The 13,750-nt window shown below is 45.3% G+C and overlaps 1 protein-coding gene and 1 pseudogene across 1 annotated transcript in view; both read left to right on the top strand.

The window, feature by feature from the left end:
• AOX1 (aldehyde oxidase 1) overlaps window positions 1–13,399 on the top strand; it is a 90,769-nt gene extending 77,370 nt beyond the window's left edge. Inside the window, 6 exon segments of the mRNA NM_001303261.1 lie at window positions 207–259; window positions 5,488–5,602; window positions 8,500–8,565; window positions 10,558–10,746; window positions 11,292–11,459; window positions 13,349–13,399. Of these exon segments, the coding sequence (NP_001290190.1) occupies window positions 207–259; window positions 5,488–5,602; window positions 8,500–8,565; window positions 10,558–10,746; window positions 11,292–11,459; window positions 13,349–13,399 (642 nt within the window).
• Window positions 1,612–2,613, top strand: LOC100663012 (beta-1,3-N-acetylglucosaminyltransferase radical fringe-like; annotated as a pseudogene).
• Window positions 13,400–13,750: the final 351 nt, after the last annotated feature.

The following is a 13,750-nucleotide window of genomic DNA, read 5'->3' as shown; positions in this document are numbered from 1 at the left end:
ACAATCATATGCATTGAACAAAAATTGTTATTACAAGTCATATACTACCAGTGCCTGCAGAGATAGAGAATGCTGAACTGAATAAATTAATCTTGGTCCTTCCCAGTTATTAGTGCTGATAGCTTTACTTAACACATAGTAAAATTAAAATTTTTTTAATTTTTTCTTTAAGCGTCCTTGTTTCATGTTGTACTCTTCCTTCACAGGCACAGGCTGCTTTTGATGAAAGCATTAGTCTCTCAGCTATTGGCTACTTCAGGTAAGTAGTCCTTTCAATCACATACTATATATCTATATGTTGGTATGGGTATCTTGGTATCTTGAGGAAGCATTTCAGTTCTGTTTGCAACTTTGCAAAAATTGATTTTGTACCTTCTACTTTTTATAAAGAACATTTAGCTGCTAGATTAATCCAGGTGTCCAGAAAGCCTTTTAAAAGTTGGGCACAATAGGCATGCAAATCAAATTCATCTGATTTGACGATTCAGATCATACTAGGTGATATTAGAAAGTCCTCTGGGGATTAGTGCTTAGGAACCACAGCAGCGATTGGCCTTTTGGTGAAAACTGAATCAGTCCCTTAAGTTAAAGTATAAAGTGAAAATACAAAAACCAAGCCCATTGCTGTCGAGTCAATTCCGACTCATAGCCTCCGTCTAGGACAGGGTAGAACTGCCCCATAGGGTTTCCAGCGAGCAGCTGGTGGATTCAAACTGCCGACTCTGGTTTGCAGCTGAGCTCTTCACCACTGCGCCACCCGGGCTCAAAGTTAGGGGAAAGCAAATTAAACCCATAATGAAATAGACACCATTTTACATATTCTAGATTAGCAAAAATTAAAACATTTGACAATAACACATGTTGTCAAAATGTGGAACAGATGAAATGCACATACTTTGGAAAACAATTTATCAAATTGTTATAAATGGAGGGTGGAAGGCATTAGAGAGCAGGGTGGTATAGAAAGCCTTACCTGGTTTTGTCACTTTGCCAGTTATTATGGGAGTCCTGGTCACTGACTGTCAGGAACAAGCACTGGTGTAAATGGTACAAGGCATTTGTAATGGCGTTTTTGATGGCCACCTCTGGGCTGGGAAGCAGAGGAGAGAAGAGGGATAGAGAGTTCTGGCATGTTGCTCGCCTATACATTTCTTCTGCCCTTGACATTCATTTGGTGTCATTGGAGAAGATTTAGGGACAGAGCTGGCCTGGGGACCTGAAGATGAGAGGCCAGAGTAGTGTCAGGGCACAAGCACCACAGAGCTTGATCGCTGACACAGAAGGCTGAATCCTGGAGCCAGAAAGGCAGACAATGCCGGCAAAAGTGCATCTTTGAAAAAGTGTTTGGTGTAAAATGCAAGTTGAATTCCCCAAGTCTGATGACACCACTCAGGGACTCCGATGACAGTGGGACTACATGATCCAACATTAGTCTGCAGCAACACGATGGATAATCAGAAAGTCAGCAGCCAACTCCAGGGGCGAGGAGGCATTGGTTGGTAGTGATCGGATGTTTTTATCAGTCAAGTTTAATAAGAAAGAAGTAAATATTTATTCAACAGATTTATTGAGGGGGGTCGCGGGCAGCCGCCGGGGGTCGCGAGCGGCCTCATGAACCGGGCGCAGGGGGCTCCGTTCAGGGCCTGCCTCGCGCTCTCGGCAGCCCTGGCTGCGCTGCTGCTGCTGCTGCTGGTGCCGCCGCTGCCCCGTCTGCCCGCCCCCGGCCCCAGGCCCGCCGGCCCCCTCCCCCGCTGCCACCCTTACCGGGTCTGCCGCCGACCTGCTCACAGACGACGTCTTCATCGCCGGCAAGACCACCCGGAAGAACCACGGGCCGCGCCTGGGGCTGCTGCTGCGCACCTGGAGACCTTCACCTTCACTGACGGAGATGACCCCGAGCTACAGCTCCAGGGGGGCGGTCATGTCATCAACACCAACCGCTCCGCTGTGCACACCCACCAGGCGCTCTGCTGCAAGATGGGAATTAATACGACACGTTCTTCATCGAGTCGGGGCGCAGGTGGTTCAGCCACGTGGATGATGACAACTAGGTGAACCCCGGAAGCCTGCTGCGGCTGCTGGCCTTCTCACCCAGCCAGGACGTGTACCTGGGGCGGTCCAGCCTGGACCACCCCATCGAGGCCACTGAGCAGGCCCCAGGGGGTGGCACTGTCACCACGGTCAAGTTCTGGTTTGCCACCGGTGGGGCTGGATTCTGCCTCAGCGGAGGCCTCGCCCTCAAGATGAGCCCGTGGGCTGGTCTGGGCAGCTTCATGTGCACGGCTGAGCGGGTGCGGCTCCGGGACTACTGTACCCGCGGGCTACATCGTGGAGGGGCTCCTGGGCACGCATCTGCTGCACAGCCCACTTTTCCACTCACACCTGGAGAACCTGCTGCGGCTGCCAGCCGATGCTGTGCTCCAGCAGGTCAGCTTGAGCTATGGGGGTCCAGAGAACCTCAGAATGTGGTGAATCGTGGTGAACATGGCCGGAGGCTTCAGCCTGCGGCAGGACCTCACTCGGTTTAAGTCCGCCCACTGCCTCCTCTACCCAGACACAGACTGGTGCCCTGCGCAGCAGCGGGGCTGACCGTGGCCTCTTGGTGACCCACGAACTCTGACCTGGGTACAGGCAGATGATGTCCTCTTTGTCCTCCACAGTGTGGCCAGTGGGTCAGGCACTGTGCCGAGCATTTGGTAACGGGAGAAAAGCATGTGCTGTCTGGGGATGGGCACCTCCTTGAGCATTCGGCAATGGGAGGGCAACGTGTCCTGCCTGGGGAAGGGCGCCTCGTCGAGCATTCAGCAACAGGAGGACAGCATGTCCTGCCTGAGGACGGGCACCTCGTCGAGCATTTGGCAATGTGAGGACAGTGTGTCCCGCCTGGGGAAGGGCACCTCGTCGAGCATTCGGCAACGGGAGGACAGCATGTCCTGCCTGAGGACGGGCACCTCGTCGAGCATTTGGCAAAGTGAGGACAGCGTGTCCCACCTGGGGACGGGCACCATGCTGAGCATTCGGCAACAGGAGAATAGCATGTCCTGCCTGAGGACAGGCACCTCGTCGAGCATTTGGTAATGTGAGGACAGCGTGTCCCACCTGGGGACGGGCACCGCGCCGAGCATTCGGCAATCGGAGGACAGCGTGTCCCACCTGGGGCCAGGCTCTAGTGCCACTCGCCACCCTGAGAAGGGAAGGGAGGGGCCACAGAGGCCTGGGGGGCACCCAAACCTGACAGGCCACCACAGGGGCCAGCACTGTGCTCTCAGGGCAGGCTGAGGCCGCAGCATCCTGCTGCTTGCAGTGGCTCGCCCTGGGACAGTGCATCCACCTCCCACCCCATCTCCCCAGCTTGCACTGGGCCTTCTGCCCCCATGGTGGGTCCCAGTGGGACAGGGTCCTTTGCCCATATCACCCTTGTTTCCAGGCCTCCCTGGCACGGCCCCTCTGCTGCCTGAATTCCTGCCCAATAAACCTTCTTTGAGCTCAGCAGAGACTCACTTCCCCACTCGCCAGTGGCCCCCACAGCTAAGGCAAAAGGGTGCAGAGGTGGCTTCAACTGCTGGGCCTAGTTGTCCGGGATCCTCACTGGCCGTCTGGAGGACCTACCCCCAAGGAAGGAGGCCCTTGGGCAACTCGCCCTGATCCATCTGCCCTCAGCCTTAGTCTGCTCTGGCCTCCTCTAGGGATGAATGTGTTCCCAGCAGCCGTGGGGGCAGGCCACTCTCTCCACTTCCTGCTTCCTCAGCCTACCTTAGTCATGTCAGGTACAAAAAGACACAGGAAAATACAACCCACAATGAGGGGAATAATTGAGCAATCAGAATTGTATCAGTCTGGGTCCAACCAGAAAAAAGAAACCACCCAGTAACTTGAACAGAGAAAATGTAAAGAATTTTTATCTGTAACGTGGTTGGAGAAAGGAGGAATTGGTTAGTAACAAACAAGGAGCACCCTGAAGAATACGGGACTAACAGATATAAAAATATATGGATATTTGCTACCCCCAGGGCTGAAATAGAGCACCAGAGAGGATATACCCCCCAGGGCTGAGACGCAGGCCTTGTTGGAAGGGCACGGCCATGGTCACTGGGTGGCAGCGAGGCCGCTGTGGTGCTGGATATCTGCCCTCTGGGGTGTAAGGGAAGGCTGTTCACAGGGAGGTGCCTTCCCAGAGACACTCCTACACAAGTGCCAAGACTGGTGCAGGAAAAAGCTGCTGCAGAGCTGGGCCTGGGAAGCCTCTACGCTCAGGAGCCCACACACCATAGAAAAGGGGATCCCCCAAGGCACATCACAGTCAGATTGATCCAAGCAGTGAGAGAGGGAGAAGCTTCAAACCCAGTGGAAAAAAAGACGTGTAGCAGGAATCAAAGAAAAAAACAACAGCTTTTTTATCAGAAACAACGCAAGCTGGAAGTACTAAAAAAGACAATACCTCATCAACTTAGGGTTCTATACTCAGCCAATATATCCTTCAGAAACAAAGACAAAATAAAAAGACTCTCATACAGACAAGCAGAGTTTCCCACCGACAGACCCACACCAGAGAAAGCGCTGAGGGAAGTCCTTCAGGCAGAGGAAGACAGACACCTGAGGTGGCCACACAGGCCTGCACAAAGGCAGGAGGTCACCAGAAGTGCTAACTGTGGGGAAATATGTACCTTTTCTTATGTAACTCTCTTTAAAAGATAATTGGCTGTTTAAACAAAAATAAGGACAGGGTAATACGGGGTTTGTAACAAACTTAGTTAAGTGTAGGGCAGTGTCACAAAGGCTTGGGGATAGGAAGGGAAGTTGTAAGGCCCTCAGGCTATGCTGGAAGTGGGGTCTGTGATAAGCTGAAGAAGTATACGATAAGCCCTAAAATGACTACTAAAATAACACGGTCATATTGAACAAACTGGCAACAAAGGTAAACGGAATCCCACGTAAACCCACCTCTCTGTGGAATGTCACTGGTCCTGCTCTTCCCAGCAGCTGAGAGGCAGAGTGGGGTGGCTTACCCAGGGACTTGCAGGTGGTGCCAGGGAGTACCAATCTAAGAGGATGCCAGAATCCCAGTAATGAAGACAGATATATATATATATTTTTTAATTGTGTATCAGGTGGAAGTTTACAGAGCAAATTCATTTCCCATTCAATAGTTCGTACATAAAGCGTTCCAAGACATTGGTTTCCTTTACCACAATGTGTCAGCATTCTCCCCATATTTGTGGGAGACAGTATTTTAATGTGATATTTAAAAAAAAAATCAAACAATGCAAAAATGCCCATGATGAACAAAATATCAGAATTTTAAGTCAGAAAAAAAAAAAAATGTATTGAGCAAGCATTACATGCTGGGCCTGGCATCATGCAAGTGTCTCCCTCTGGTTTGCGGTGCATACAGCTTGAGCACTGCTCCTTGTGGGTCTGTTTATCACGGTCTGGGATTAGGGGGCTTGATCACTTAACAACACTCCTCAAGAACTCTGTTTCCTTTAGGGGTTATGAGTCAAACATGGACTGGGAGGAAGGCAAGGGTCATCCCTTCGAATATTTTGTATATGGAGCTGCCTGTTCTGAGGTCGAAATAGACTGCCTGACAGGTGATCATAAGGTCAGTATCAGTTGGAAAGGTCTTCAAGTCACACTTAAGATACACACAAGTTGCACATATTCCATCAACCTGATGAGAGTTGAGTGTATAGCCGTACCATGGATTTGGCCTAAGGGTCATTTCTCTGCATTAACAGAAGGAAATAGAAGCTCGGCAGTTGCCTTGGTGGTATGGCAGCTTCCATGGGACACAGCTGTGGGCCCCTCTTCTTTATTTCCTAGGCTCTTTGAAATGATATTAGGAAAGAAACCACTTAGAAGAAGAAACACAGCCTAAAGGGGCATCCATATAGACTGTTGGCCTGCTTTGTGAAATGTGATCATATGACATCTTTGAAGTATTTCATAAGCATCTATAAGCCACTAACAAGTGCCAGGGACCAGTACAGGGGCAGACAGTGGCTAGCTTTTTACCCAGCCAGGCTCTGCTTTATGTGGCTTCACAGCACCCTAATGCTTTCAAGAGTTGTTCTGAAGAGATGCACACACACGTTCGCATACACACACCTGCTTGCTGTAAGGACTTACAGAGTTTCTCCTCTTGTGGCAGGGCCACCTACTAGCCACTGTCCATAAGAATAAATGATCATCAATACATTAAATGGTACTATGATACCCTCAAAGCTGTCATGCAGCCAAGCTACCCATCAGTGATAATCTGTTCCAAAACCTACCCAAGAGGCAAGCATCCCTTGTGATTACATTCTTGGCTTATGATCAGATGCAAGTTTTTATTTAATATTCCATTTAATATTTACTTTTAATAAACTTACCTATTTAAGTTTCTGGCTTGTCTGGATTCTGGCCTTGCTAACTAGCTCAGACCAGATCACCTTTGGGGAACCTTGGACTGGCATTAAACAATTATTGCTTTCAGCACTGCTTTATGGCCTAGGGTAGCTACCCTGTGTTAGGGAGGTCAGTAGAAAGTTCCCTCATGCTAACTGATATCTATATCCTTCTCCCTCAAAGAAAAAGTTGATAAAAGTATCCTTTTTAATTATTTGATTTTTCTTGTATCCTATATATGCCTCAGTCTTGATAAGAACAAAGTCATAATTAGCCTTGGTATGAAACCTTAAAGTGTGTTCATATAACTTATTTGAACTCTGTTAAAGAGATGTGCTCAGTAGTTTTATCAGATGCCTTCATAAAAGCTAGATCTGTAGTCCCAGGTAGGCTACATAGCACCTCTCACCAAGGGCCTTCCCTGGAGGCCTTTTTTTTCAGCCATTCTCCTCATGTTGATAGAATTGTCCTTATTCCTACAGAATTTCCCTCACTTTGACCCTACATCTATATATTAGCTATTATTGTGTAACATTATCCCTTAAATTTAGCAGCATAAAACCACAAATGTTTATTAGCTCACACCATTTGAGGGTCAGGAATCTGGGAGTGGCTTATTTGAGTGATTCTAGGTCATGGCCTCTTATAAGGTGTGGCCAAGCTGTCAGCTGGGGCTACAATCATCTCAGTGCTCAATGGAGGTTAGAGGATCCACTTCCAAGCTCACTCATGTGGTTGCTGGAGGAGGCCCCCGTTCTTCACTGGCTGCTGGCAGAGGCCCCCGTTCTTCACCATGTGGACTTCTCCATAGGCCACCTGAGTGTTCTCAGGGCATAGCAGCTGGCTTCCCCCAGAGTGAGTGATCAGAGAGAAAGCAAATAAATGAGAGAGTGCCCAAGATAGAAGCTGCAATCTTCTATAACCTCATCTCAGAAAAGACATACTATCACTTCTGTATACTATTGGTCACACAGAACAACCCAGGTACAATGTGGAGTTCACACACAAGGATATGAATACCAGCAGACGAGATCATTGAGGGCCATCTTGGATACTGGCTGCCACAGTCTAGAACCATTCTCTCTAGCCCTATCAAAAAGAAAATCATTAAAGAGCAGAAAGCCTGCTACTTTGAAAGCAGAGCCTTCACTAACACTGCAGACTTCACAGAGCACCTCCCCTTACCTCTGGTTGAGGTCTGCTCTCCCCTGGAAGGTCACCTTTGCTAACTGCTGTCGAAAAAATTGTTACATTTCATTATGTCTTTAAATAAGGGAGGGAAGTGCCCAAAGTTTTATTATGGTAAAACATTCTGGATGATTATATATTATCATTACAGATTTATTTATGTTTGTATATATTTGTTATGATAATTTCTTAGGGAAAATGCTAGTTGAAAGTTCCAGATCAAATAAGGAATCTGTCAGGTTTCTTATGTTCCATTAATAATTATAAGCAGAATCTGTTTGTCATGTGGAGACCACATGAGACGTGAAGGAAGGTGTAGACCAGCTGGAGAACAAAGGTGTTACTGACAGCCTGGCTGGGTCTCTGTGGTCCTCCTCATGAGAGCTTTTGGTCACCAAGCTGTGATGTCAGATTGATCTCTTCTCTGTTCTAAAAATGAAAACTCTAGAACAGCAGATGACTGTTCAAAAAGACTTTTTTTTGCTGAAACACCATGAACTCTGTGGTTCATTAAACATCCCTCAGCCAGTAGGACTATGGATTTTGGACTGTGTGGTAGCCACAGAGTTTTGCAACAAGAATCATGAGGGCCATGGACGTTTTCTCTTTGCTGTGTCCTATGTTATGTCTGTCTCAGTGGATTAAACTCAGTCTGTGGCATCACTCAGCTTGCGTTAAAGTCAAGTAAATACTATTCTCTTATTGTTTCCAAGGGGGGCAGGAGAAACCAGTGCTTAAACTGGGTATGGGTATTTGTATAACTTTGAAAGCCCTTCTTTGTCGCATAATGAAATCTTTGTTGCTTCTTTCTCCTGAAGTAACATAGCCTTCCAAAAAAGGATCTATACTAGTGCCAATCTACTTCTCAGCTTCCTCTGTTTTCATTAAAATAACGTTTCAACTTTTTTTGTTTATTACTAGAATGTCAGAACAGACATTATCATGGATGTTGGCTGCAGTATAAATCCAGCCCTTGACATAGGCCAGGTACGTGTAATTCATTTGCTCTCTTCTTGTTTGTAAAGGCCAAAGCTGTTCTGGGAATCAGTGGGGAAAACATTCCATCTGGCTTATTCTTCATTTTTTTTTCTTTTTTTTCTACTCCTTATTCAAAATCTTTCTAGTCAGGCCTTCCGCAGATTTCAAATCTCTTCTTATGTAAATGGGGAAGTGAAAGGTGTTTTAGGTAATTTTTGAAGAAACATACAGTCTATAATCGTGGAGCTTGGATGAGGCAAGGGCAAACCTAGAGGTGACAAAATGACCCCCCAAATCTCTGGGAAATAAATCTAGTGCAGAGTCTTGGGCATGTGGTAGTGTCTATCTTCAAGGAATTTAAAGTTAGGTTAGGCTAACAAACATCACATAATTAGGGAAGCAGCTGGATTTTGCCCACAGACATTTTTTTAAATTTAAATTTGAAATAATTTACAAGACTGAAAAATTACAGACTGCTTTTCATAAAAATTCAAGTGTTTAAATTTTCTTGAAGAAACAGTAAATTTGCCAACTCGACCTCGTTTCTACAAGGCGAAAGTCAGTTGGAGATGAGTAGTGGTGGTGTCTTTAGAGAGTCACCTGTTCTCCAATTCTATGACAAGACCCACCTGGAAGCCTCACTCACTTTCTTTACCTGCCTCACACCTGTGGGCAGTTCAGTTCACTACTGTAGTTCAATTTAGAATCGAATCTAATTTATTCTTCAGTCATGACATTGTGTAGTACAAACAGCTGTCACTGGAGAATAGGAAGAATGTATGGGTTGGAGTAGTCAAACGAGGCTTCAGGGAAAGTGGATATAGACTAGGTTGTCAAGGAAAAAATGAGAAAGGGCATTCTGGGTCAGAGGAAAGTGAAGGAAATCAACCTAAAGAAAATCGTAGAATTTGGCCCATGTGTTCTCAACTGGCAAGGAGAGGAGGGCTGATGGCCATGGTGGGCACCCGTGTTAGAGGAGTGGGCCATGAGGCCAAAGCTAGAGAATGAAAGAGGGCTGGGTTGGTTGAGGCTCTCCAAGGACAGACACCTAACTTAGTTGGCAGAGGTGACTCGACCTGGAGAGTGGCCTGAAGTTTTAGGAAGATTCATCTAATATTCACTGTAGAAAACAAGGTAATAGACAGCTAGTAGACATCCTAGCTAATGGAAGCAAAGGATAGAGAATGAGGTGGAGAAAATGTGGTCACAGGAAAGAAGTAAACTAAGAAGAGACCCAGAAACCAGAAAAATATGTAGAAAGGCAATTTTGACCACATGCCAACATGAAACTAAGAACTGGAATGTGCTAAAGCTTAGAGAGCACACACTTCAAACCCTCCTGTCACAAGGGAAGAAACTGAGTCCAGACATGTGAGGCCAGGCAGCTCACAAGCCAATGTGATGGGATGAGATGACAGGATTCTTGAGACCTGAGATCTTCACTGGTGTGCTGGTGTCTGTGGACAAGTCAGTCAACAGCACTGGGTTTCAGCTACCTCATAAAACCGAAAACCAAACCTCTTGCTGTTGAGCAGATTCTAACTCATGGTGACCCCCATGTGTTGCAGAGGGGAACTTCACTCCATAGAGTTTTCAAGGCTGTGACCTTTCGGAAGCAAAACTTTCTTCCAAGGTGTCCCTGGGTTGGCTCAAATCACCAACCTTTCAGTTAGTAGGCGAGTGCTTGCTTAACCTTAGCTGCCTCATAGGCAGAAACCAATGCGGGAGTATGGGCTACAGGTTGTCTTCTGAAGGCCTCTTCAGAGAGCTATAATTTCAGCAGCAAAACCAAGATTAGATCCCAAGTCCTTTGACTTTGAACTTAGTGCCAAATAAAATGTCTAGAAAAGTTCTTAGGTAAACTTTCAGAGACACGCTCTAAGACACCCTGAAAACCTTCTTAAACTGTGTTTTAAAATTTCAAACAAACAGCATGAAGTTGAAATGTTACGACTGTTGACTATATTTTCTCATACATGGAAATTCTATTTTTTACCTCAGATTGAAGGAGCATTTATTCAAGGCATGGGACTTTATACAATAGAGGAGCTGAATTATTCTCCTAAGGGTGTCCTGTACACACGTGGTCCAAACCAATACAAAATCCCCGCCATCTGTGACATCCCCACAGAGTTGCATGTTTCTTTGTTGCCTCCATCTCAAAACTCAAATACCCTGTATTCATCTAAGGTAAGCTATTTTCTATGAATATTTTCTATGAATAAATGCATGTTTGCATAATATCTGTGTAGGGCAGGGCTACATTCATCTTTTGGTTGTTTGGGTTTTTGTTTTTTTTTAGTCAAGATTATAGAAGAAAAGTTCCTATTAAACATTTTAACTATGAAACAATTTAACAACATTATAAATTGAAAGAAAATAATACTTCAAATCTGACATGAGCTACTATTGGCATTAGGTTGTATCTGATTTTCGTCTTTCAGTAATCATCATCGTGCCTGTATCTGCTTTCTCTAGTTGCGTTTATTTCCTTAGGCTAGAATCCTAAGAATGGGAATACGAGGTCAAAAGAATAAAATTATTTTCAAATGAAAAAGTCACATATATGTAATATATACATTATATATGTTACATATATACATATATAGTATTATACACTATATATCATATATATCGTATACCATATATTTATGTGTGTGTGTGTGTGTATACACACACACGCACATATATATGTATTTTTAAGATATAATCTAGTTGATTTTTTCCCCTTCAAGGGTCTGGGGGAGTCTGGGCTCTTCCTGGGATGTTCTGTGTTTTTTGCGATCCGTGACGCACTGAGTGCAGCACGACAAGAGAGAGGCGTCTCTGGACAGTTGAAGCTCAGTAGTCCACTGACCCCAGAGAGGATTAGAATGGCCTGTGAAGACAAGTTCACAAAAATGGTATGTTCTTCCCAGTAGGAAAAAAAACAGTTATAAAATTCTGGGTTTTGGGTCCCTCCCTGTCCTTGTGGTCAAATTTCGTTAACTCACCATGGTGGTTTTCCATGGGAGAAAATGTGGCAGGAATACTGAGGGCATTCACCAGGAGAAGAGCAGAATGACACTTGAACTTGTGTCCCTTGGGCTGCATTTTCCATCAGCCTAGCCCTGCCTGACTCACAGTGGGGTTCAGTTCTCTGCTACTTGAAAAAAGAAGGTTCAATTCCATCAGTTCTATGTTCCTCTCATGAAGCACTTCAACCGCATACCCTTGTTTTGTGCCCTTCTGGGGTATCCTGGTCAGGAATAGAAGTTCAGGAACTTTGCCCTGAACCTAGATCACTCAAACGAAGAATATGGGGCACTCTAAACTCTACCCCATCAGCCGCTGAAGCCACTCAGCAGCAAGGCAGGGAGTCTCTGGGTTAGAGAGCTCCAAATGGCAGCAGTGGTTGGGATCTTTTATAGCTACCTGCACCCAAAAACCCATTGTCACTGAGTTGATTCCAACTCATAGTGACCCCATAGGACAGAGTAGAACTGCCCTTAGGGTTTCCAAGGAGCGGCTGGTGGATTCAAACTGCCAACCTTTGGGTTAGCACCTGAGCTCTTAACCACTATGCCACAAGGGCTCTTTTAGAGCTACAGGGTTTATCATATCAATGGTTAGCAGATATTGGGTGTAGTTTCAAAGGATATACAAAGTAAGTAGGCTCTAAATGGCTAAAAATATGTTTTTTTGACTATATTTAAATCAATTGGATGTGTAAGAATTTGAGTTTGGCAATGGAAGGTTTTGGGCTAGCAGTCCTAGCCTGCTGTGAAAAAGTAAACAACAAGGGTAGAACAACTTCCTACAGCAGCACTCCTGCCCAGCAGATATCTCAGCTCCCCTTGGTTATTTTTAGTGATGGGATTTTCAGTTATAGGAGGGAGTCATTCTGTTCACAGTTACACCTCTGACTATTAATTATTCCTTACATTTGAGGGGAAAGCCCCCTCCTGTACCTCCTTTCACACTGGCTCTTTGTGGTATCCTTTATCGTTTTCCCTAAGTCCCTACTAATCACCTCTTCCACTCTGGAGAAACATAGAGACTACCTCTATCTTAGTCATCTAGTGCTGCTATAACAGAAATACCACAGGTGGATGGTTTTAACAAAGAGAAATTTATTCTTTCACTGTCTAGTAGGCTACAAGTCCAAATTCAGGGCGTCAGCTCCAGGGGAAGGCGTTCTCTCTCTGTCGGCTCTGGAGGAGGGTCTTTGTCATCAATCTTCCCTTGGTCTGGGAGCATTTCAGCACAGGAACTTCAGGTCCAAAGGATGTGCTCTGCTCCCAGCACTGCTTTCTTGGTGGTATGAGGTCCCCCTGTCTCTCTGCTCCCTTCTGTCTTTTATATCTCAAAAGAGATTGGCTTAAGACGACGCTATCTAATCTTGTAGACCTCATCAGTATAACTGCCACTAATCCATTTTATTACATCATAGTGATGGGATTTACAATACATGGGGAAATCACATAAAATGGTGGACAAGATCACAATACTAGGGCTCATGATCCAGCTAAGTTGACAAGATATTTTGGGGGGACACAATTCAATCCATGACAGCCTCCATTTTTCATTTGTCTCTCTTCAAGTATGAGATGATAACTCTAGTAGCTTCCCTGCCCTGACTCAAAGTCCTCTTGTGGATTCCTCCACAATTCACGTGCTGTAGTTCCCAGACTTCTCATTGTCCTGGTCACCGTCTGGGTGTTTTTTAGCCTATTTTATATTCTGCTGCATTTCGCCTAAGTCACAAACATTTTCCAAGTTGCAGACATCCTTATTTGTTCTCTCATTCTAGATCCCAAGAGATGCACCTGGATCCTATGTTCCTTGGAATATACCTGTGTGAATCAAATATAAACTTCTGGAGAAAATGGAGTGACTCTTCCGACACAGCAATCTGTCCCATATCTACGCTCTATTATGCTAAGTCTGATAGACAGATTTTTGCAGCTCAGAAATCACTCTACAGAGTGTTGCTTTTATATGAAGCTGATTTGAAATGTTCCATTTAGATTTTGTTAGATATGCTTAAGCAATTTAAAAATCATTTTTAAAATTGTATAAATACTAACTGGTTTCCTCTAGAAAGATAATCTTCATGACTCTGTCTCTCAGATCCATCCCGTTGAGTGGAATAGAAGATGATGACTTGTATGTGATTCATATTTGGCTTGAATCCACCAGCATAAATTATACT

The sequence above is a fragment of the Loxodonta africana genome, chromosome 6 (genome assembly GCF_030014295.1).
Source record: "Loxodonta africana isolate mLoxAfr1 chromosome 6, mLoxAfr1.hap2, whole genome shotgun sequence".
Lineage (NCBI taxonomy): Eukaryota > Metazoa > Chordata > Mammalia > Proboscidea > Elephantidae > Loxodonta > Loxodonta africana.
Note: the sequence above shows the minus strand (reverse complement) of the source record. Positions and strands in the feature narration are given on the sequence as shown.